Source organism: Neltuma alba, unplaced genomic scaffold (assembly GCF_004799145.2).
Source record: "Neltuma alba isolate B1F8T4 unplaced genomic scaffold, ASM479914v2 tig00002945_pilon, whole genome shotgun sequence".
NCBI classification, from domain to species: domain Eukaryota; kingdom Viridiplantae; phylum Streptophyta; class Magnoliopsida; order Fabales; family Fabaceae; genus Neltuma; species Neltuma alba.
The window spans coordinates 43,825-69,545 of record NW_021633079.1 but is presented as its reverse complement, the minus strand read 5'-3'; the positions used below and the strand labels follow the sequence as shown (position 1 = coordinate 69,545).

At 31.8% G+C, this 25,721-nt stretch overlaps 2 protein-coding genes and 1 long non-coding RNA gene across 3 annotated transcripts; 2 read left to right on the top strand and 1 right to left on the bottom strand.

Annotated features, from left to right (window-relative positions):
- The first annotated feature begins 488 nt into the window (after positions 1-488).
- LOC114739869 (putative disease resistance RPP13-like protein 1) lies at positions 489-3,439 on the top strand. The gene is made up of 2 exons (XM_028927971.1): positions 489-3,290; positions 3,422-3,439. Exons 1-2 carry the CDS (start codon positions 489-491, stop codon positions 3,437-3,439), a joined length of 2,820 nt encoding a protein of 939 aa, XP_028783804.1.
- Positions 3,440-3,631: 192 nt separating this feature from the next.
- On the top strand, positions 3,632-4,573 carry LOC114739866 (uncharacterized). The gene is made up of 2 exons (XR_003739645.1): positions 3,632-3,804; positions 4,317-4,573. It is a non-coding gene; the product is annotated as an uncharacterized LOC114739866 (long non-coding RNA).
- A 4,568-nt stretch (positions 4,574-9,141) lies between these two features.
- LOC114739883 (probable carboxylesterase 6) lies at positions 9,142-10,321 on the bottom strand. The gene has a single exon (XM_028927987.1). The coding sequence runs from the start codon at positions 10,264-10,266 to the stop codon at positions 9,256-9,258; it is 1,011 nt and encodes a 336-aa protein (XP_028783820.1). The 5' UTR covers positions 10,267-10,321; the 3' UTR covers positions 9,142-9,255.
- Between the last annotated feature and the right edge of the window lie 15,400 nt (positions 10,322-25,721).

Below are 25,721 nucleotides of genomic sequence, written 5' to 3'. Positions count from 1 at the left end.
GTTACAATTATTTAAAATTTATGTTGACATAATATTTAGTGTTACAGTAATAAATGAAGTTGCTAAAGGATTTTCCCCCATTAATTATTGCAATCGCTTGGGATAAAATAAGAATCAAAATTCTCTATCCTCGCTTGTGGCTCGAATCGGTTTTCAAAGGACAAACAAGAAAAGGAGAATTATTAGAGGTAGGTAAAGGACAGAAATAAGAATGGCTGTTGGAAGACCGGCAGATGGCAAAGTTGAATTTTCAAAAGTCTCTCTGGACAAGCAAGTTCATATGCATCACTCAAATTCAAGCCTTATCTTGTATTTTATAATTTTAGAGTTGTTTCTTAGAACCATCCAAAGTTCTCAACAATCAAAGAAAGACTGTCGCCTCTCTATGCCCCGCGCACTAGTGAAGCATTAACAATTCTTGCTTTCTCGTTCCTCTTTGTCCAGCTTTCTTCCTTTCTTGCTGCTAAATACTTTCTATTAGATTTAACATGGCGGAGTTGGTGGCTGGAGCGTTTCTCTCTTCTTTCCTTCAGGTGGCATTTGAGAGATTGGCTTCTCCTGACTTTGTTGAATACTTTCGTGGCAGAAAGCTCAATGGTAACTTGCTCAAAGAATTGGAAATCACCCTTAATTCTGTGGACAAAATTGTTGAGGATGCAGAGGAAAGGCAATACAGAGACCATCATGTGAAGAAGTGGCTTGACGAGCTCAAAGATGAAGTCTTTAAGGCTCAAGAGTTACTGGACGACATTGCTACACAACAGAAGATGGATGCTGAATCGCAAAGTACTACTGTTATCCGCAAGGTACGAGGCTTCTTTACTACTCTTGCTAGTCAAAATCATTTTGACAAAAAGATAGAGTCAGAGATAAAAGAAGTGCTTAACAACCTAGAGAATCTTATGAAGCAAAAGGAGAGACTGGGGTTAAGAGAAGGGCCATCTGCTGGAGACCAATCGGGAGTGGTGAACAGGAGAGTATACAGAAGATTGCCTTCAACACATTTGATAGATGAATCCAATATATATGGTAGAGATGCTGATAAAGAGAGGATTGTAGAGCTTTTACTGTCACAGAACATGGGAGGTAGGAATCAATTGCCTCTGGATGTGATTGCCGTCACTGGTATGGGCGGGATGGGTAAGACAACCCTTGCGCTACTTGTTTATGAAGATCCAAGGATGAAGGATCATTTTCAACATACAGCTTGGGTGTGTGTTTCTGAAGAATTTGATGTTGATCACCTGACAAAAGCAATTCTCCAGTCACTTAAGTGTCCACCTGAACAAGATTTTCACGTCAATCAGTCTAAACTAGAAGAGACATTGATGGGCAAGAAATTCTTTCTCGTTCTTGATGATGTCTGGAATTGTCAAAGTTGGGAGGTTTTCACAGCTCCTTTGAGACAAGTAGCACCACAGAGCAAGATTCTTATCACAACCCGTGATAAAACGGTAGCAGAAGTTATGTTTTGTGCTTTTACATATCCTTTGAAGCCATTACAAGATGGAGATTGTTGGAATTTATTTGTGAAACATGCATTTAACAACCAACCCGATGTTGTTGATCTAGATCTTGTACGGATTGGTAAAGATATCATAAAGAAATGTGGAGGATTGCCTTTAGCAGTAAAAACACTAGGAAGTTTGTTGCGTATAAAACTCTCTTTTGAACGCTGGAATAAGATTTTGAAAAGTGAGCTTTGGGCATTGCCAGAAGATCATAACAATATTATTCCATCCTTAAGATTGAGTTACCATTATTTACCCTCAAATTTGAAGCGTTGTTTTGCATATTGCTCAATCTTTCCCAAAGATTATGACATCGATAGGAATGTCCTAATCCAATTGTGGATGGCAGATGGTTTAATATATCCAACTCAAACAAGTACGAACCTTGAAGAAATGGGTGATGAAATTTTCAAAGATCTAGAGTCTAGGTCTTTTTTTGAGCCATCGAAAACAGGTGGCGATTATTTCATCATGCATGATCTTCTGAATGATTTAGCAAAATCTGTGGCAGGAGAATTTTTTGTGTTGCTCGATACTGCTCAGGCACAAGATATGTCAACCAAGACTCGCTACTTTTCATATGTAAGATGCAAAAGTGATAATGTTGACATTTTTGAGAGAGTTTTAAAATGCCACCAATTACGTAGTTTCATCCTATTTGGCAATCTTAGCATTGGTGATGATATAATGTCCAGGCTTTGTCGTCTCAAATACATACGACAATTATCTTTGGAGGGATCTCAAAATTTGAGAAGCTTGACAGATGGCATTAGCAATTTAAAGCACCTGCGTTATGTGGATCTTTCCTTCACTTCAGTTGAGAAATTGCCGAATTCAATGTGCTTGTTGATTAATTTACAAACATTGAAATTAAGAGATTGTGGTCGCTTGACTGAGTTGCCATCAAATTTTTACAAACTCATCAACTTGCGTCATCTTGACTTAGAAGGCTGTGGCATACAGAAGATGCCGAGATATATGGGAAAGTTAAAGCAGCTCCAAAGAATGAATCACTTTGTTATGGCAAAGAAAGGAGGATCAAATATAAAAGAATTAGGTGCCTTAAAGAACTTAACAGGCTCACTAACTATCTCAAATATGAGAGGCATAGTTGATCCTACAGATTTGAGAGAGGCCAATTTGAAAGGAAAGAAATTGGATAAACTAACATTGCAGTATTATTGTGAGGATGATTACAGTCGTGAAGAGGGACATCACGAGGAGCACGTATTGGAAGCACTTGAGCCAAATCAGAGTGTGAAAGAGCTCACCATTAGCGGATACAGAGGTACCAAATTTCCAAAGTGGCTTGGCGTTGAACATTTTTTACCTAATTTAGTGTCTTTAGCTCTGTTGAGTTGCCACAACTGTGTGAAGTTACCACCACTTGGGCAACTACCTTCTCTTCAAGAACTCACGATTAGTGGATTGGATAGAATAAAGGTGATAGGTGAAGAGTTCTATGGGAATGGCTCCTTAGTTGCTCGACCATTTCGTTCCCTCTTACGTTTAATCTTTTCTTCTATGAGAGAATGGGAAGAATGGGATATATGTTGTGAACGTCAAAGTTTCCCATGCCTTGAAAAACTTTCTATAAGCCATTGTCCTAGACTGATAAAGTCTCTGCCTCAACACCTTCCTTGTTTAAAAAAACTCGACATTCAGGACTGTGAGAATTTGGAGGCCACACTTCCCAAGTCCTCTTCCATAGAAAGGCTATCTTTAAGTAATTGTAGGAAGATATCAGTGAAAGACATGCCCACATGGAGCATCTCAGATGTGCTTCCGCCCCTCCATTACCTATTTTTATGGCGTTGTCCGGCAATGGAATCTCTTCCCCATGGTGGTATGCTTTCCAACCTACAGCGTCTTTCAATCATAAAGTGTTCCAAGCTCATTGGGTGTGGTAGGGATTGGGGTTTGCATGAGTTGTTGTCTTTGAAACAACTTGAAATTGCTGATGACGTCATGGAGTGGTTCCCTGAAGAAGAGAGATTGTTGCCGCCCAATCTCCAATCTCTGTCATTCAATTATTGTGGCAAGTTGAGAAGAATAAACCATAGGGGTCTTGTGCACCTCCATTCTCTCACTTCCTTATCATTTACATGTTGCCCTCACATGAGTTTTGAAGACATGCCAGAAGAAGATGCTTTACCTCCATCCCTCTCTCGTTTAGTAATTGATTTGGGATGTCTGTTGCTTGAGGAGAGGTGTGAAAAGGGTAAAGGACCAGATTGGCCTAAAATTGCTCACATCCCTGATGTACACATGCGGGGACAAGACTATCTAAAAGGTACTTCCTCTATACTTATTCATAACAGATGTTGAGCTTAAGTTACATACAAATAATTTCCTTCATGGCATGTCAATATGCACACACATACACCATCTATATTCATGTTGTATGTCTCATTCTGCCCTGTATGTGCTTGATTTAGAACAGACCGAAAATATCATGAATTCTTTCCGACCATATTTGCTCTATACATAAAAGGTTAATTAATAATTAAGAATTGGAATGCCCCAAGTGATTGCTTAAAGCATTGCATGGGGCCTTAAAAATATACATAGCTCAACAATAATATGATTAATTTTAAAAGAGAAATTAGGAAAAATCTCCTATAAAAAAATTTTATTGATGAGAAGGACCTAATTATTATAGTATCAATACTGTATACTGATACTTTTTGTGTGTAAAAATTTATGGGTCCTTCTCACCGATAAAATTAATCAAAACTAAACTAAGGCCAGAAATTGAAAACTATTTATATATTAACACGCTTTTTATTGTATGTGCGTGTGTAGGTCTGTAGGATTTGTACCAAAATATAAGAGGACAGGTTGGAGAAGATGGGAACCCTGGACACTGCAACGTATCATGTGGTTTCAGAAAGTGTTGTGTTTGTTGTCAGAGACCTCCTGCTTCTTCTTCTTCTTCTCCACATCACTTTAATTAATTTAAATAATTAATGCTCTCTTGCTTGATCCATATTTGTACTACTTTTGTGTTCTGGATCTGAAATAAATATGAATAAGAATATTTATATCTTATTGGGAACAAATTATGCAAGTTATTTTTATCTCATGTTTGAATATTTAAAATTTTTAAGAGTTAATTTACATGCGTAGATATAGTTGATGTATTTATGTATGACGCTTGTTATACGCACACATATATCAGTGGTGATAAATGATAATCTTGTTTACGGCTTCTGTTCTTAATGCAAAAAAGCCATAGATTCTTATTACTTATGTTTCTTTAATAACAGAAGTAAAATCTTGTAGTCAAACTGACATTTTGTATTAGTATTTTTACAACCTCCAGCTTATTGTGGAGTTTTTATATCATTAGACTTCAAGGCCATTGATATAAAAGCTATTTTTTAATTACTAAATTATTTTGAAGTATAAATTAAGTTAAAGCCGCTTGTAATTTTTTAAAGTGGATGAGTATCTCACAATCTATACCATTTCATGTTATCAATAAGGTAATGCATGGGATTTAAGCAACCCTACGAAAAAAAGATCATATAATTAAATCAATCATATATAAATAGGACCCCAAATTTGTAAAATTACTCTCAAAATCTTGAAAAACGATCACTATTTAAAAGTCTTCAAAAAATCATACAGGGGGATATATGTAAAAGCAATTCAAAATTTAATTTCCCTATTTAAATTTTCAGGGCGCGTAATTTTGTTATGTTCCGTGCATATAATAGTTGATAAAAATATGCTAAATAATATCACAATGTCACTCGATAAAATAAAATAAAAAACTGTCACAATTATACTTCGATGAATTAATAACCAGTTCAAGATTTGTTCATTATTTTAAAAACAAAAAACAAAAACAAAAATCAAGTCACAAGTGTGCTTCAAATTCAGCTGTCAATTTCAAGTTGTCTTGTATCAGTTTGAAAACTTCATATTAAAAATTTACAAAATATTGAAAAGATGCACAAATGCCACTTTAAATTCAACAGTTAATTACTTTTGTGATGTGTTGCATTATATTAACCAGTTTTTTTTCCTTCTCCTGATGGCAAAAGGAAAAGGTATTTTCTCCAATTAAAATTTTTCAAAGGCTGAAAATGCAAAACTATCCCTATAGAGGAATGAGGTTTTCAAATCTGAAAGAAATTATATATACGCGCGCAAGACATATATGCGCATATGCACACTTTCTTAAATATAAGTCACCAATACACACCTCAGGTATATTTAAAAAATGAGATAAATATATATAATACAGTTTATTAACTAATGAAATTCGTACCATAATGCAATTCTTTTCCATCGCTCCTGATTACAGTAGTTTTCTTCTCCATGAACATTATGGAGGGGGGAAAAAAGGAAGGAAAAATTTTGTATCAAGCAAAGACATAAAAATGGATAAATAAGAAATTTTTTTTACAACAATATTGAAATTAGTAGACATATAAAACAAAACAATGAAAATTGATTCTCCTTTTATTTATATATATATAATAATTATTTTTAATTCATATTAAGTTTAACAGTTAGTTATCATGTCTACCTAAATGGGCTAATCCAAACCTAAATGGGCTTTAGCTTTTTTTAACCGGCTAACTGAAAAGGCATGGTTATTTGTAGCAACAAAAAAGAAAAAGAAAGAAAAAGGCATGATTATAAGTTTAGCTTTTCTAAGCTTAGTCCGAAAATTTTCAGCACTTGTTAACCCAAATTACCGACTCCAATTTTGAGGACACACATGCGACAACCAAACATATCCTAAAAGTTGTTAGACATTAGTATCCATTGCCATTACTAACTAGGTATTTAATTAAATTTACCAGATACTATTCATCAAAATATGAATCCATTTAATTTATTTTGGAAATCAATCATTTAAAGAATTATATATTCAAAATTTGTAAAACCATAACCATAATATTTATTTCTTGCATGAATAATTAAATATTCATTGTATGAAATATATTATTTCCATGTAATTCATTTTGGTTTCGCATATATATTCGAAGCCATTCTCCTTCCTATATAACAAAAACAATATTTTCTGGTGCTGATAGCCAAAGAAAAAAGATCAAAGACATGGCAAAAGTTTCACACAAGTTGGTTTGCTTAATGGTTTTGTTTATCATTGCATCAGGTAAATCTCTCCCGCCCCCCCTTGAAAAATTTTAGTAGTTCATGAATTATTAGCAGTGTAAATTTGTAAAAAATTTTAGGTTTAATATATATATATTGTGGGGGATTGATCTCAAAGATTAGGGGAATTCATAATATTTCTTACAATAACAAAACGAAAGCGCCAATATGTGTGCAATAAACATTGCGCAAAGTTATATACAAGTTAAGGCTGAAAATAAATCTTTTAAGTATACTTTTGAATTGTCGGGTCTTTTTGACACGATGACACTAAGTACTTCTTTCAAGTCTTTTTTTCAAATGTGAGATCATAGAGTATGATGATTGTGCGAGTTCTTTCCAATGGATGAAAAATGAAAAAAAAAATTGAATCATAATATTAATAAATGAGTCGCACTATTTATGAATCATGAACAATCTAATTGGTAAAGGATTTTTGTATTATATATATACAGTTAAGGCGTAAATTTGTTTTGGAAGTTTTCATTCAAGAGCACTGGGCACCCAGATTTTTTTTTTTTGGATGCAACTTTACCTTAAAAGTTTAGAATCATAGCAATAATGCCTCTACTATTAAAAATGTTATCCGTCAATATCACTATTTTAATAGTCAATGATATTTTTTTAATAGTATGGAACAATATTGTTACGATTTTCAAATTCTCGAGCAAATTTGCGGAGAAAAAGAACTCTCAGTGCCTAGCGAAAACTTCTAAAGCAAATTTACACTTTAATCTATATAATAATAAATATATAGATTATTGATTCTTGTATCCAAAAAACTTACTTATAAAAAATAAAAATTTAATAATTAGTTTTACTAAAAAAAAAAAAGTAGGACTCATCTATTTCTATTCACATATTGTGTGTACGGATATGTAGGAATGGTGCCAAAAATAAGAGCACAGGGGCAGTCATGTGGGAAGAATGAAGAGTGCATCAAGTCCTGTCCCAAGACATGTGACGTGCCCGGCTCTGTCAGCAGGTGTAAGGGTGGTTTCTGTGTTTGCTGTGAGGGACCTCCTCATTTAATTTGATCATCTTCACCTTATTGCTTCAATAATGATAATAACTGTACTACTCTTATCTATGCTTTGGATCTCAAATAATCAGAACAATAGTTATATTCTAATTTTCGAATAATATACTAAACCATACATTATATATTAGTATTTGCTTTCGTAACTTTTGTTTTAAATTAAAGATGAAAGTAACAATTGAAGTTATAAGTGAGATCAATCTTACAATCTCAAGTTTATAACGGAGTTTTTATGCTATTATGCTATAAGTCTATTGACATGAAAACTATTTTTTTAATTACTAATTTCTTTTTGAGTAGAAATTAATTAAAATTGCCTAGCTTTGCAATTTTTAAAGCGGGTGACCATCTCACAACCTGTACCATTTCATGTTATCAATGGGGTAATGAATGGGTTTAAGCTACTCAAAAAAAAAAAAAAGAACATATAATTAAATCAATTACATACAAATAAGACCCCAAATTTTTAAATTTACTCCCAAAAACCCTGGTCTTCACAAGACTTGAAGGGGGGAAAAAATCATACAATGACGTACATAGACGAAATTTAACACTGAATTTCTTTCTTTTTTTAATCAATTTCAATAATGGGGAGTTGACAATATGTGAGGTTTTTTTAAAAAGATTTCACAAAATGTTTACGAGTATCATTCCCCATTTCCTTCGCAGTTGGTACCAAATAGTCCAAGGTGGATGGGAAATTGAAAATTAGCACATTACTTCCCCCCCAACACCCCCCCCCAAAAAAGTTCCGACTTGCCTTTTCGAAATTTAGCTGTCAATTTCAAGCTATCTTATATTAAGCTAACAAATTTATCTGAAATGCACAAAGTGTCGCTTTTAAAATGAACATTTCCTATTATTATTCTCTATTTTACGGTGACTTTATATTTAACACTGATTATTATTGTCACTACTGTGTGAGCAATTGCTTAGCTTGACCGTATTGGGAAAAAAAAGCTGATTATTATTCACTGTATTAAAAAATCATAAATTATCACACTAATAACTTTTTAAGCATGCCCTCATTTAAGTGATAAGACTTGGCACACGAATTATCACACAAATTTAAATCTTATAATGAGAAAATTTTTAATTAATGTTTGTCTTTTTTGCCAGACAATTTTAGTGTTTATCATAGGGACGAGTTGGTGCTCATAGTTAATCTCTCATCAATTAATTATTTTTAAGTGAAATAAATTATATTTTGCAAAAAATAATAATTATGATAATATCTTTAGTTTAGAGTCTTTACGTCTTAAAATAATTTTTCCAACAAAATATGAAGGAAAAAAATAAATCCAAACCATTGAAAGATTCCAGTGTTCATTATCTAATGAACACTAAAACTGAAGTCGATTGCGTCTAACTCCAATACCAATTTTTGGAGTGAAATGTATGAAGTCGTAAAGGAAGAGAAAATAGTTGGCAAAAATAAAAGAAGAGAAAATAAAAAACAGCCCTTTCATATTTTTATTCTTATTTTATCGTTACACCATATCTCGTACAAAATAATCCATCATTGGAACTTGGAAGGATAACGAGGATTCATGAAACTTCTTTTGTCTGTTTTCAGTGGCTATTAATGAACTCTTTGATCTTAGCGAGAAGGCACTCAGTTTGCTCCGCCGTATCGGCGTCCGTCTCCACCGCCAGTGAGTTCAGATAAAACGTATGTCCCATTCCTTTAGTACTCACAAACACTTCCGCCTCCTTTTTCGCCTTCTTCATTGCTTCACAGTACTCCATCTGCGTATCCACCATCAAGTCCTTCTCCGCCACGCACACCAGAAGCGGCGGAACTTCCACGTCGTCCAGTGACGGCGCTGCCTCCCCCATAGGACACGTTATCGGGTGGTCCTTGTTGCTCCCGACTGGCAACCCCAAGATCAACAACTTGTCTACCATGTCTAATGTGAAGAACGGTGACTCGGGATTCTCTAACTCCGACTTGCTCCGCCTTGAACGGACGAATCCTGGTTGGAGCTCTATCCCTCCGGCGAGCCTTAGCGGTGTTAAGTCATGCTTCCCGGCTGTCACGGCGACCTGATGAACTAGGTTCGCGCCAGTGCTGTCCCCGATAAGAAAAACACGGTTGAAGTCGGCACCATCATCAGCGAGGCATTCCGGCGGGTTTTTCTCATGTTTTGCCACCGATTGAAGCCAGAGAAGGCCGGAGAAAGCATCATCAATGGCCGCCGGAAGGCGGTTCTCAGGGGCGAGGCGGAGATAAACCGATATGCAGATGACCCGGGCAGTTAGGGTGAGCCGGCTGTAGAAATGGTTGTAAAAAAACCAGTTGGGTTGGGTTATGCAAAACCCACCACCATGAAAATGGAGGAGAATCGGAAGCTTATCACCAGGCTTCGTCTCCGGTTGATAAATCCTTACACGAAGGCCGGAAATGTTGGGGATGACGACGTCATGGGTGGAAACTCCGTCGAGGAATGCAGGGTGTGAAGGAACCGGTTCAGTGAGGAATTTGAACTCAGGAGGGCCGGTCCAGGAGCGGTCGACTGAGCCGTCGTCATAGAGCCTGAGCCAATTTCCGACTTGGTCAATGAGCTTCTTTGGAGCCTCCATGACAGAAATGAAAGTGTGGGGGACTGGCAGGGTGATGATTTGCAGACTTTGAACCTTCCGGGGAAGGGGTTTCATATATAATCATCATGGTTATTATTTTTTTTTAGGCTAAATTTATGGCAATTAATTAATAGTAATATTTTTAAGGACAATAAATGGTAATTAAATTTTTTGGGCAAATTTATAGCAATTAACAGTAAGATTTGTAGAAGACAATACTTATATCAAGTTCTTTTTATTTGTGATGTTAAGTTTTTACAATCACACATAACTATCTATTTTATTTTTGAAATATTAGTATTTAATATTTTATTGATCCTACTTATAAATCACTTTCAACATAAGAAAAATATTAAATTTCACTAATTTTTATTTAAAATTTAATAACTTTTTAACTTAATCCCTATTTAATTTATATTATATACCTCTTATAAACAAAGTCAACACAACAATAAATCAAGAGTAAAATTATACATCTATATAAAAGATTTTTCTCAGCGAGCTATAAATAGGATCCAAAAATTCCTTCTTTCTCTATCCTATAAATAGAAACAGAGGAGTAGTATTTAATTATAAATTTACGTGAAATAAAAAAAAACACGTAAACATGTTGTATAATTAAAAAACTTAACATAATAGATATGAAAAACTTGATTTAAGTTTTTTTTTTAATGTTTAGAATGCAAAAAAAAGTACGGGATGCGTAATAAATGCATTTTTTTAAGCAAAATAACTGAAAAGTCTTATTTGAAAAAACAAAATTGAACCATAAACAAATCTTCTGTTTAGCATATAATTGAAGTTGGACCATGTCCCTGTTGAATACAAGTTGCACTTGGATTTTTAAATAAATTTTAAAAACTTTTGGTCTACAGAAAATTTTAATGAAAAATTTTCAGCAAATTTTCTCTTATTTTCTCAACCATCTACTCAAGTACATTTGTATAACTCTAATAAATAGAAAATAATTTATTTATTTAATAAAAAAGAAAATAACTTTGTTAACATAAGTTTTTTCCTTCATTAGATCTGCTAGTTGACGTATTTGCCTTCGTTTTTATTAATCCGATTATTGTTGTTTGAGATAATTCAATCATTATCCTCACCATTTTTCCACTATACTTTTGTTGGCACCCCAAAAAAACTCTATTAATTGCGCTCTCTCTCTGTTTTTTTCCCCTTCAAATTTTACTTGAGTTCATATTTTTTATATAATTATCTCACATTTAGTATAATAGTTATCAACAAATAGAATGACTCTTGTAAATATATATAAATTTTAAATATTTGACTTTGGGGAAAAACATATTAAATTAAATATTTGACGTTTGGTCTACTTTTGCTTTATTTTCTCATTATCAAATATATTTTTTATAGTGCGGGATATTTCATCGTTTTCTTTTCTTGAACCAAAAAGAAATCGGCCACTAAATCAGTTGAAGTAATAACTTAAGAGTCAGTGGGTCAGACCTAAACAACTTAAGGTCAGACTGGTCATATTAAGATAATATAATTTAATTAAAAATAAAATTATTAAAAATCACTTATAACTACAAAGAAATACAATAACAGTTTGATTGTAACAATAATAAAGTATAACAATATTGAGGATTTTTATTTTCATAATTTCTCAATAACTAAAATTAATAATCATTAATAACAAAATTATTATTAAAATTCATTCAAATCCATATCGACTGAGGTTTTAAGAATTAAATGAGGAAAAATAAGACTAATGGCAACATTATTATCCAAACTTGTTCATCACCTATTCACGTCAATTTAATCAGTTTGATGCTGATTCAACTTCTAATCAGTTCAGCACCCCAACCAAACTAAACCTCTAACCAATTCACCAATTTTCTAGTTGAAACGGCCGGTTAGGTCTAATTTTTCTTCATTGCTTTTTTTCCTAATATTAATTGTCTATTGTTCTCTCTTAGGATAAATATATCACCAAATGATATATAAAAGGAAACGAAATTGTTGGAGTCGTGAGGCCTACCAAAACAATGTTCATTGTCTTCATGCTACGGTTTAATAATGACGTATTAAAGGTTGCCATATTCTGAAGATTTCTTTCCCAACTGGATAGTCGCATATGGGGTGGCCCATATAGGTAGATGTCACATTAATTCTAATTATAATATTCATGTGATACGAGTTGTAGTAAGTAATTACAAGTGTTTTAATTAATAATGTTTGGGTGTAGGGAAAATTTGCAAAGTGAAGGGTTGCGATCTCGAAATTAAAGCCAGGAAAATTTAAGTGGTAATCATTTTTCCTTTACGTTACGGTATATTTAATTGAAGAAATGTACCCAGCTGCAAATAGTAAAAAACAACTCAATTTTATTAATTTTTTAAACAGCATATTACACACCCAGATTCATGAAAAGGTAAAGAAAAAAAGGTTATAGACAACGTACATATTGAAAGTCAGCCTTTTTTTTTAGTGGAAATCAAATTTTAGCACGTTGCCACTCTCACATCTGTACTTGTCATCTTTAGTCATTGTCTTGAAGGGGACTTCTTCAGTCATCTCAATAACAATTTTTTTTTGACGAATAAATATCCTCCTATTTAAGACACTGTTAAGTACTAAATATAAGTACCTTTCCTGATGAGATTCAAATTTTGATTTACCATATTATGATAGACTATTCCCAATAGCTATTGGTATTTCAACAAAACTCTCTGCAGCCACAAAACCCAATACCAGCAGAATCCATGCCTACGCTACTTTTGAGTTCAGTGAATGAATTGGTGCGATTTTGGCATGTGTTTAAGCAGGTCTCTTCCACAAAAACATCTCTATCAGCTTCTTGCAGTTTGTAATCTAGGCTTTGCCTGTTCACCAACCAAAAAAGGAGAAGAATTTTGAAACACCGCAAGATAGATAGAGATTGGATTAGATTTGCAAACAGAATTAGGAATGTTGAGCTACAAGGGGTTGGTTTTATATTTATTTAAGGAAGATTAACAATCATTCTAGATTCAATGCAAAGAAAGGAACGATGAAATGATCAAAGTGAAATAAAGTTAGAGAATGATTTTTTTTTTTGGCCAGAAAAGGAAATGATTCAACAATATTGATTTATAGAAAATGCAATTATCTCTACCATAAAACGATCATTTTGAACGGATCGATACAGTGAAGACGTGGTAAGCGGAACACCATGATAAAGGACAGTCATCAATGCTGGTAAAAATAAAAAATAAAAGGACAGTCATCAATAGCGAATTTACTACTCGCAGCTGAAACCCAACCGACCATTTTGACTCAAAAGGGTGTTACAAGATTTTAGAGAGAGAAAGTAGATGGACAGATGGATTATGGACTTCGTTGCTTATTGTTGTTTAAATCCCGCCCCATTCCAACTTCAGATAATCTCCCCCATTTTAAACATATAAAGTTTAATTAATTAATCCTCAAAATTAAAAATTAAGAAAACTGATTAAGCTGATTATTATTATTATATATGAAAATTGTGTATCATTTTTCTTAAAATATCCCTATCTTAGTAAGGTTATATTAAACATGAGAGACCAGGAAGAAAATAAAAGGAACTATGAAATCAATGAGGATAATGTGAGGGGAAAATATTAAACTAGAGAGACAACAAAGATTAATAGTTAATGCCCTGTATATAGGATGAAAATAAATTAATTAATTAGATTTTATATTTAGGTAAGTAAGAAGGTGTGGCTGTATAGAATGCTAGATATAACTAAAAAATAATGTGGGTGAGCTGAATGTACCTTTATCAAACAAATTTTAAGTATATATTATATTTGATGAATAATTTTTTTTAGCAATTCCCCCCCTATATTTTCGATCCCCCGGCCTCATGCCACTTAAGTCCACGTACGCGTTGAAAGCTCATGCAAACAACTTCATTTTGTATCTCTCTTTTTTCCTAAGGCAATTTTGTATCTCTTGAAAAAGGAATAGCATAAGTAATTATCTCTATCTTAATCATCCTTGATTATTCTTTTATTTTTAAATTTAGGATATAACATGGTAACATACTCATTTTTATAAAAATCAATTAAATTATTCTTCCATTTTTCATTTATTATGCATACATTCCTTTTTCATTGTAAAAATATTTATGTCATGTTTGTAGAAATAATTATCAATTAATTTACCATATTTTAATAATGTAATTATATACTCACTATGACTATAACAAACCTGCAGCCAGACTCAGATATTTAGAAAATTTCTCATTTTGTTAATCAAGTCTTTAATATATGGAGGAATCTGAACCCACGTGTTTGTAATGTGTGAATTGCATTCTGACAATTCAATAATTATATTGATTGCTTTGTTTTATTTTTCTTGATACATTTAATGCCACGATGCCGTCTTGATCATTAACTAATTAATGTTCAACAAACTTTTGGTCTTGTACCTGTACTCCCTTTCATTCAAAATATAAAATAAATTTTGCTTATTTAGGTTTATAAAAAATTAGTTAAAATCAGTTTAAAACAATAAATACATAAAGCATGTAATTTGTTTTCAAATATAGCCTTATTAATGAAGAGAATAAGTAAATAGTGTAATAAATAAATTAAAGAGAAAAAAATATGGGGAAACATTAAAAAGAATTCATTAAACACTTAGACAAAACAGAAATATTATGTTGTGAAAACAAAACAAATCCGTCTAACAAAATTTATCTTATATTTTGAACTCAAAAGAGTTCATTTATATGAATATTGCGGTAATAGGAAAAGAAAGATAAGAGAGACATGTCATTAATTATTAGGTAAAAAACAAAAAATTGCGTCAAATAATCAGACAAAGTCAAATTAATGCTTATAAAAAAATCAATTCTTTTCAAAAATTTGATGCTTATATTTTAAACTCCAGAGAGTATCATTTATCTCATACAAGATACTATTTGTTGGCAAAAGAAAAAAATCTCATGCAAAATACTCTTAACTAATATTGCTTATCTATTCTTAATGCAAATCATCTCTTCAAATGTATAAGCCTTAAATTTAAGAAGAAGTGTGATCTATTTTATAAGTTTTAATTTGATTTTGTCTAAACATTTGATATTTTTTTTAACGTTGCCATTAATTATTTATTCTTTCTATTTTGCCACATTCTCTTATTACATTTTCTCATACATTTTCTTTTATTATTTTTCTCATTTACTATAACAGCATATTTAAAAACAAAAGTATATATCTTACTTATTTCTTTCTTTTAACAGATTTTAACTTATTTTGCATTATACAAAATCGATTTATTTAAAATTTATAATAAAGACAGGGGAGTATTACTCTTTCCAGCCCTGTGTGTATATAATATATATATATATATATATATATAAGTGTGTGTGTGTGTGTGTGTTAAAAGCACCGTATAATTAAAAAAAATTAAAGGAGTAATTAAGTAAAACACACGAATGAAGAAAAATAGTTAGATAATTGAAATACTTGTTTGCGATTTTTTTAAACTTATCCTTCACGTCAATGAAGAATAAATTAAAAGTAGAATTTTAAAATTAATTATGACATGTTAAATAATCAACTTGCCCCACAGGTTTCATTGCCTAGCGCGCATGGTAGCTGAAATCATAAGGTTCTGAAATGGTTTAAATTAAAACCTTGCTGATCCTTTATTTAAAAAAAAAAAAAAAAAAGAAGGCTTCGTTGAACCATCCATTAAATGCTCTGGCCACCGCTCCCTAGGGTTTGTTTTTTATTCTCTGATCATTATTATAAGTGACTTGTAACAAATTAAACATGTATTAAATTAATACAACTTTTTAAATTTGCTCCCAATAAATTTTTCTCTTTTTACATTTAGAAATCATTATCATCTCTCTTTTTAATTTTTTTCTCTCTTTCCAGCAAAAATTAGATAGAAATAAAATTAAAAAATGGTTATTAATAATCTCTAGTTAACTTATATTTGAGATCAAACTTGTTTCATACAAATAACTTATATAGAGGATGATGCGTTGAAAATGGCACAACACACCTTAGAGAAATAAATATACTCCCCTTGGTTCTATATATAAGATAAAAATATGAATTACGTAAATAAAAATAATTAGTTAAAATTAATAAATAGATAAGAAATGTAACTTTTTTTTTCAAACATACCTTTATTTATGAAAGGGTTAATTAATCCGCAAGTCCTTATAATTTCAACGAATTTTGAATCAAGTCTCTATAGTTTTTTTTCTTTTTATCAGGTCCTTATACTTTTACTTTTTTTTAATTAAGTCCTTATATTTATTTTTCTTTTAATTAAATCCTTATAATTTCACTAAATTCTTAATCAGGTCCATGTAGTTTTAATTTTTATTTATTAATTAAATATAAGCTTAATTAAATAGATTAATACTGAAACATAAAATATTAATAATTAAATTAAATTAATAATTATGTAATAAAAAAGTAATAGAATTAATTAATTTAGGAAATTTTTTTAGAACAATTAATTTTTTTGCTGAAAAAATTAAAATCATTATAATAATTCAATATCTTTAGAATATTATTGTTTATAAACTAATATTAAATAATATGTACTATTTTATGTTTATATAATAGTACTATTAGAATTTATAAAATAAAGAATAAAAAATTCAGGGACTTAATTAAAAATAAGGTGAACTTATAAGGACTTGATAAAAAGAAAAATAAATATAAGGATCTAATTAAAAACAGATGAAAGTATAAGGACCTGATAAAAAGAAAAAAAACTATAAGGACCTGAATCAAAATTAGTTAAAACTATAAGGAGTTGTAGATTAATTATCCCTTTATGAAAAGTGTGAGCGAGAGAGAACGAATAAAAAAATGAGATAGGATAATTAATACACAGGCATGTGATAGGAACACGCAAATTAAAATTTAAAACATAGACGAAGTGTAACTTACAAAAAAATTAACGTATTTACAAAATTAGTATAACTCATGCATAGGACTGGAGGAAGTATATTATAAATATATATATATACATATATATATAAAAGTTAAAAATAATACTCCTCCGGTCCTAATTATAAGACTCAATTGACTTATTTGAGGAGATTAAGGAAGTAAGTTAAGTTGGTTATTTATAATAAATAAGTGTTGTCATTCCTAAAATATCCTTGCTAATTAAGTATATTGGCTAAAACTATCATTATTAGAAGGATTATCTTGGAAAAAAATGTATAAATATAAGAGACAAAATAGATTGGGGTCTTATAATTAGGACCAAATAAAAAATCAAATGGGGTTTTATAATAAGGACCGGAGGAGTACCAACCACTGTGGTTATACCTAACATGTTTTAAGACTCACCTTCACGTCTGTTTTTGGCTTCCGCTTTCGCCTTCACGTCTCTTTTGTCTAGGGGGGAAGAATTAGGCACCGTTCATGTGGCCCCGTGCACGTGCTCCCGTGCGGGGAAGTACTGTTGATTTAACTCACATCTGTCGTTTCTTAATTGTTTAATTTATATCGATCAAATAATTAAAATTTTATTTAAAAGATTTAATGGATGGAAAGTAATGTGGGCCGTTTGATATATGGGAAGTCTTTGTTTTTTTAATTGGAAGTAGAAATGAAAATGGAAGTAAAGTTAAAACTTAAAAAGGCATGTCAAGTATGGGCAGTAAAAGAATTTAACTCGTTAATTTTATATATGAAATGACCAATAGATCATTCTCAAAAAATTCAGCTTCTATAAAAAAAAAGTGAAAATCACCTAGTCACCTTTCATGCTCCAAACCTGCTTTGGAAAGCGTGAAACACAATCTAAAGACTTGTTTGAAATAAAAGTTTGTCTGAGTTAGCTTTTTCTTCACCCAACTTTGGGGGGGAAAAAAAAGAAAAAAAATATTACAGTACCTGTTTGTAATAGCTTATAAGTTACTTATAAGTAATTTTTTAATAGTAATGTACAGAATACAAAGTAAGTATATAAGAAGAATTATATCTTAATTTACGTAAAACGTGTTTATATGAAATTTTTTAAACCCTCCTAGATAGGCCCACGATGGTTTGTGCTAGGTGATTGCAGAAGCCAAACGCGCGCGCTGCTCATAGAAAATCATGATTTTTCTTTTGCTTCACCAAATTTTCATCATACTAAACATGTTTATACGTCCAAGTTCATTGAACCAGAAAAAGAAGAATCACAATAGGATGGTGGCCTCTCTCTCTCTCTCTCTCTCTATCTAAGTTGGGCTCGAAGAAGAAGGTCCAATTGTGTGAACTAGGTGAGATCCAATATTAGTCAAGTTTTGATTCTTTTTAATTGTCATTTATAATAATTTTTCACATGTTAAAAAGATGATTAAATACATAAAATCTTTTACTTTTACTCTTATGAATAGTTAGTATATTTTTTCTCATACATCCTCTCTCTTTTCACTTTTACATTTGTCTCTCTTAATTAAAGAACTAGTTTCGGTGTTCATCCTTTGATGAGTATTCTAAACTTATTAGATCTGAATCATCTATATCTCATTTGGATAGTTCAGATTTGATTTTTTTTATTTTTATTTATTCAAAATAATTATTTTAATATATATAGAATTTAAAATAGTGATGATTTCTTAACTATCATTCTTTCAAAAAATAGTTTTTCTATTTAAAAATAATTAATTAAATATTTTAAATTTAAACTGTTCAAATCAGATATAGACGGTTCAAATCTAATGAGTTTAAGATGCTCATTAAAGTGATGAGCGCCGAAACTGGTTCTCTTAATTAACAGGAGTAGAATTAGAAATAATGCATTAAAAAGAATATAAATGACAGATAAAAAGGATTAAAATCCCTTTTTACAAGTGACAATTAAAAAGAGCTGTAGTGGTAATTTATTAATATATAACAAGAAAAAAATTTGTAATCTTAACTACACTTTTTCTTTAAATAGTTGTTTAGTTAAGTTTGATGGTGATTGAGCATGTTGATAACTTCACCGATCGAGATTTGGTTATCCTCATTTCTAAGCTTCTTGAATTTCTTGAAATCCAGGAACAATTTCTTTTCGATGCTCGTACAATATAACCATATGAGATGTGTGCCCTATTATAGGCACTTTTTACGTCATCCATCGTGAACTTTAATGTCAGTTAGTAGAAAATAGTGCAGGAGAATTGAGAATGCAGCTTAAATTTATGTTGTTTGTTAAAAAAATGCTTTTTTTTTTTTTTGCCTTCAAACAGTGAGAAATTCTATCACTCAGAAACCAAAATTCTACTAAAAAAAAAAGCTTAGTAGTTTATCCTAAATTTACGTCGTCGGTTATGTTGTTATTAATATATTTACCGTAATCCTTGTTTTTTTTTGCCAGATATATTCACTATAATCTAACACTTCTCTTCCTTTTTTTTTTTTTGATAAAGTTTTAGGAGAAGAGTCAGGCAGTTCACTCACAATTTAAAGGCTGGGCTACTGATCCTGGGCTTCTACCACCAGACCTCTTGGAGCTCTTGACCGACTAATTGTGAAGAATAGAATTAACAATTTTGTTATATTAACTGATTCTGTTATTTATTAGTGTCAAGTTGCTGTACATCATTTCCCTTGTATAAATATGTTTCTCTCATTAATAAAAGTTAAGTCATTCAGTTTTACCAAATATTGTTACATGGTATCACGAGCCTAACTTTTTTTTCTCTCTCCTCTCTTTGTCGTCTTTCTATTTTCCATTCCCTTTCTGAAAACTCACCGACCCTCCCATGGCCGCAGACTCATCCTCATCTCCTTCTCCCTCAATCGATTTACAGAGTCCCTACTACATTCACCCTAGTGAAAACCCTGCCCTTGTTCTGGTTTCCCCTCCCCTTGATGGATCTAACTATCACAGCTGGGCTCGCGCAATGCGCATGGCTTTGCTCTCCAAAAACAAGCTCGCGTTCGTCGACGGCTCCCTCACTCCACCGAAATCTGATGATGCTTTGTTCCACGCCTGGGACCGTTGCAACAACCATGTTCAAGGCTGGTTAATCAAGTCCCTTTCTCCAACTATTGCCAAAAGCATCCTTTGGTTTGACATCAGATATCTGGAGCGACCTTCGATCGCGTTACTCTCATTCCGATCTATTCCGCATCGCTGAACTACAGGAGGACATCTACAGTTTACGGCAAGGCAATCTTAGTGTCAGTGAGTATTACACCCGTCTGAAGATCCTGTGGGATGAATTGGACAATATTCGCCCCCTAAAACCCTGTTCCTGTTCTTCCGCCGATACTGCGCTTCATCACCGTGAACAAGATCGCATAATCAGATTTCTGAAAGGCCTCAACGATTCTTACGGCTCTATCAAATCTCAAATCATGTTGGTTGATCCTCTACCATCAATCAATCGGGTCTTCTCCCTTGTGATTCAACAAGAACGGGAACTCACTACTCCTCTCGATTCGAAGATTCTAATTACCAAAGGACCACCTCTGTCTTCTCGTCCTGCTCCGGTTGGCCCCAAACCCACAGCATCTGCCACCAAACAGTGCAGCTATTGCGGTTGACCTCGTCACACTGAAGCCACATGCTACCGGAAACATGGTTTCCCTCCTGGCTTCAAATTTCATTCCCCTGCCACGGTAAACAGTATCACTACTCAAGACTCTGGTAATGTTCAAGAAACTCATACTGCTGCTTCTCTTCCTGTTTCTTCCTCTTCCACGGCTTCCATTTTACCTCATCTCACCTCTGAACAATACCAGCGTCTCCTTACTCTCCTCACACCTCAACAACCTTCGGCCTCTGTCAACCATTTCACTGCTTCCGCCAAGTCACCTAAAGGTATACTCAATTCTTCTTTGCATTCCGTTCCCTGGATCATCGATTCGGGTGCTACTGACCATGTCTGTAGCAATCTTGATCTTTTTTCCTCATATCATTCCATTTCCCCCGTCTCTGTTAGCTTACCTACAAGGACCCAAGCCGTTTCCACCATATCCGGCACGGTTGTCATATCCTCTTCCCTTGTTCTCACCAATGTTCTTTTCCTTTCTAATTTTTCTTTTAATATTGTCTCTGTTTCTCGGTTAACAGTATCTCTTAATTGTTTCCTTACTTTCTTCTTTGATTCTTGCTAGATTCTCTCACTCAATCCTTTGGAGATGATTGGTTCAGCTAAAATCTTTGAAGGGCTTTACATTCTTCATGCAGATATGATTCCTTCACCTCATTCTCAAGTCCATACGGTTTCTTCTAATATAGCTTCTGTCAACACTTTCAATTCTGATTCTACATTGTGGCATTTACGCTTAGGACACATATCAAATACTACTCTTTCCACCTTACAGAAGCTCTTTCCTGATATTCATTGTACTTCTTATAGCTTTCCCTGTGATGCTTGTCACTTTGCTAAGCAGAAACGATTATCATTTCCTGTAAGCACAAGTTCCTCTAATAAAATCTTTGACCTAATTCACTGTGACATATGGGGTCCATTTTTTATTCCTTCTGTCCAAGGCTATCGCTATTTTCTTACTATAGTTGATGATTTTTCTCGTTATACCTGGATTTTTCTTCTGCACTCAAAATCTGATACAAGAACCCATCTTAAGAATTTTCTGATCTTAGTTGAAAATCAATTTGCAACATCTGTTAAAATTTTAAGGTCTGACAATGGTCCTAAGTTTGCTATGAAATCTTACTTTGACTCAAAAGGAATTATTCACCAAACCTCATTTGTTGAGACACCTCAACAAAATGGTTTAGTTGAAAGAAAGCACCAGCACATTTTAAATGTTACTTGTGCACTTTTATTTCAATCTCACATTCCCCTTTCTTACTGGTCATTTGCTATTATGCATGCCACTTTCATCATTAATAGATTACCATCTCCTGTCATACATAATACAACTCCCTTTCAACGTTTACACTCAATATCCCCATCCTATTCTGCACTCAAGATGGTAAGCTTTGGCTTTAAAGATGCCGCTTCCAATTCAGTGATGTACTCCTTTTGTTCCCTGTTATAAGTTAAAATTAACTAATTCACTGATAATAAATAATTAGTTAAAAGCAATAAATAGGTTAGAAATATACTTTTGTTTCCAAATATACTTTTATAATAAATGAGAAAAGGAATGAAAGAGAATGTGTGAAAAAATATGATAAGAGAGATTATGACAAATGAGAGAGAATAAATAATTAAGAATAAAATTTAAAAGTGCATTAAATGTTAAGACAAATATCAAATTAAAACTTACAAAATAAACCCTGCTTTTCTTTAAATTTAAAATTTATAAATAGAATCGGAAGATGGAGTGCTCCGGTCCCCTACTCTCTCAGTAAGTTATTTCCAACTCCTTGACTCGCTCAACCTCCGAATAAGGAGTGTGAATCCTAACTTTGGTCTTGCCTAATTGAGGAAAGCTCACTTTTTGCTCTCAGTATGTTAAAAAGAAAAAAAAGCCCCTATATTTAGTGGAGTACACAACACACCAGTGATAAAAGCTATTTTTTACATTGATGTAGAAAATTAACAGTCTTACTTCTCATTTATAAAAATATCACCAATCGTACTTTTTTACGTAGTTTCTGCAATAGTGTGTAAAAAAAATTCTGCTGTAAAAACATTAGTGTCATTGCCTTTAACCAAAAAGATATATTCTTCTTTTGATCGTTTTCGAGCTTTTAACGACTGCTTGATAATTTTAATTGGAACGTTAAAGATAAGAACGTAAGCTAAGATTTAAGAAGAAAAGAAGGAAAGAGAAAGAGAAAGAGAAAGAGATAGGGATAGAGAAAACATTTTGGTTTTTGTTAATTACTTATTTTAAAATCTTAGCCGCCATTAGTCACCCTCAATTCGCTGATGCGACTCAATACATAGGTCAATGATTATGTCAATGTATCTTTTTTAATTTTATTTTTTATGCAAAAAAATCTTAAAATAATGAATTAATTGATGGTAGCAAATAAGTCATTTATATAAAACTAAAAATTTATGAGATTTATTATTAAATTAACGTGAGTTTTCATTTGTATTGCATATAATTAAAAAAGCTGTACTGTTTATAGCTTATAAACAATACAATTTATTAGTGTTTTCATATTATATACAAATGTATGGGTTTAGAAGGTCAAAATTATTATTTATACACAATTTGAAATTCAATAGAAGTATTTACAATTTCACCCAAATTTTATTCTTAAAATGAGCCTCTTAACGGAGTGTCACTATGAATAAACTAATTAATTACAGTATGTTCCATGTCATTTATGCGTCAATAACTTAGTGCCTATTCCTTCTTTTTTCAAAAAATTTTTTTTCCTTCCCTATTGCTAATAGTCACCTTTTTATTGAACTTTCATTTTTTTGCATTTAATCCAGATTCTCAGTAATTTCAAAAAGAAGGGAAAATGCATATACTACATAATTGTTTGGGGAAATTGCAAAAAAGACATTGGAATTGCAAAAACGCAGATAGGGACCCTTGACAACTTTACTTGGGTTTTGACAACTTCAGGACATATTATTCTTGTCAAAACTCAAAGTGAAGTTGTCAAGGGTCCCTATCTGCGTTTTTGCAATTCCAAGGTCTTTTTTTGCAATTTTCCCTAATTGTTTTATATATGTCATACATACTTCTTTCAATGTAATATTGTGATATAATATCAATTTGATATTTAACATTCAGGAATCTTTATGTAACACTTGTAACACTAATAATAACAAGTAGTTCATCGATCAATTAACCAAAACTAAAAAATTAACTCAAGAATAGAAAATAATCAAAACATACTACTATTAATTAAAGATGCACTTCAATATATATATATATCGTAATAAATCAACTTAAAGTCATCCTAAGAAAACTTATAAAGCTATGTTATGTATATATTTTGAATTAATGTCCCCCAGTACTTGATGTCTTAGCAAATGGTGGAAAAAAGAATCTTTGACCAAAACTTTTGGATTTCTTGTCTTTCTGCGTGTCACATTATATAGGTCCAACATAGAACTCACCTTTGGGTCAAAAAAATGGAAAGAACTTTTTTTGATAGAACATGATGAGTTAGCACAATACCTTAATGGCACGAGCATCAATAGCATATATTATATATAAGTTTTAATGTAAAAGTTAATTGACTAATTTGAGTATATTAAAAAATTAGTTAAATTAGTTATTTGTAATAAATATGTATTGTGTTCATCAAAATATTCTTATTAATCATGTGTCTTAGCTAAAATTACTATTTAATAGAATCTTAAACATGTACAACTACTATAAGACTGTCTTGAAAAATAGATAAATATGAAGGATAAAATAGATTAGAGTTTTATATTTAAGACTAAATTAGATATCAAATTAGCTTTATATTAAGGACCAGTAGTAGTATATTATGTGATGTAACTTTAAAAATTTAAACCTGTAATAATAAATAAACTTCAAAAGGAAAAAAGTATAACCACTAATTACCAAGTGGGATTGATGATAAAATTAAAGGAGCTTTAATTAGTGTGCTTGTTACTGGATCCAAGGAAGCCAACAAAATAGTAATGCTTGAAAATTGAGAGACACAAAGATATGATAGACTAGTGGCTAAAAAGCACAATTTACTACAATTAAAAAAACATTATATTTTTTTATATGTGGAAAAATGTTGAAGATATATGTGGCTAATGGATGTCTCTATCATGTTTTACTTTTGATCTTAAATATTTATTATTGTCATTTATTTTATAATTGATCTTTACTTATTGTGTACATATACTAAATTTTTGTGGTGCTTTCTATCTGCAAGATGTGAGAATTAAAGTATTCTTGAATATTTTGGGGGAAAATGCAACATTATATGTGTGTGAAGATCGAATAAATTCACTTAAATGTTAGAGTAGAATTTTCTTTAGCATGATTACACAATATGATTAAGTCCCGAATGTTAGCATTTTAAATATAAATTTCACGAATGAAATTTAATTTAAGGAAGACATATGGAAAAATCTGTTTGTGAATAATTAATTTCTAAATTTCTATATATATATATATAGGAGTTATTTTGCCCCGCACAGTGACAACTTTCCAGCCTGCATAAAATAGGAGAACTTAACTGGACAAATTAAAGGAGGAGGAAGCTCGAATCCAAAACTAAAACGGATAGAAATAATTTTATTTTTTTTAATTTTGTGGGAAAGCTAGTTTATTCAATTAATTTTATGTTTTTGCAAAAATATTTCTCAGTTGAAAAGTGTCACGTATCATATTTAACCTGTGTGTATAGGAAGGGAAATCACCAGATATTAACTGCGTTGGTTCGTTCTTGTGCGTTTAAGCCCTTTCCTCCTCTTAACTCTTTTATTAGCCTAATTAAGCTAATATCTTGGTATACAATATAATATATTGAAACTTTCTCGAATAATTTGAGACTTTTCTTTTAACACGCCCACTTACAAAGACAAATTTTAGCCAACAATATGCCAAATAGAATGGATGGAAACAAAAAATTAAAAAGTTAAGGAATCTATGCTT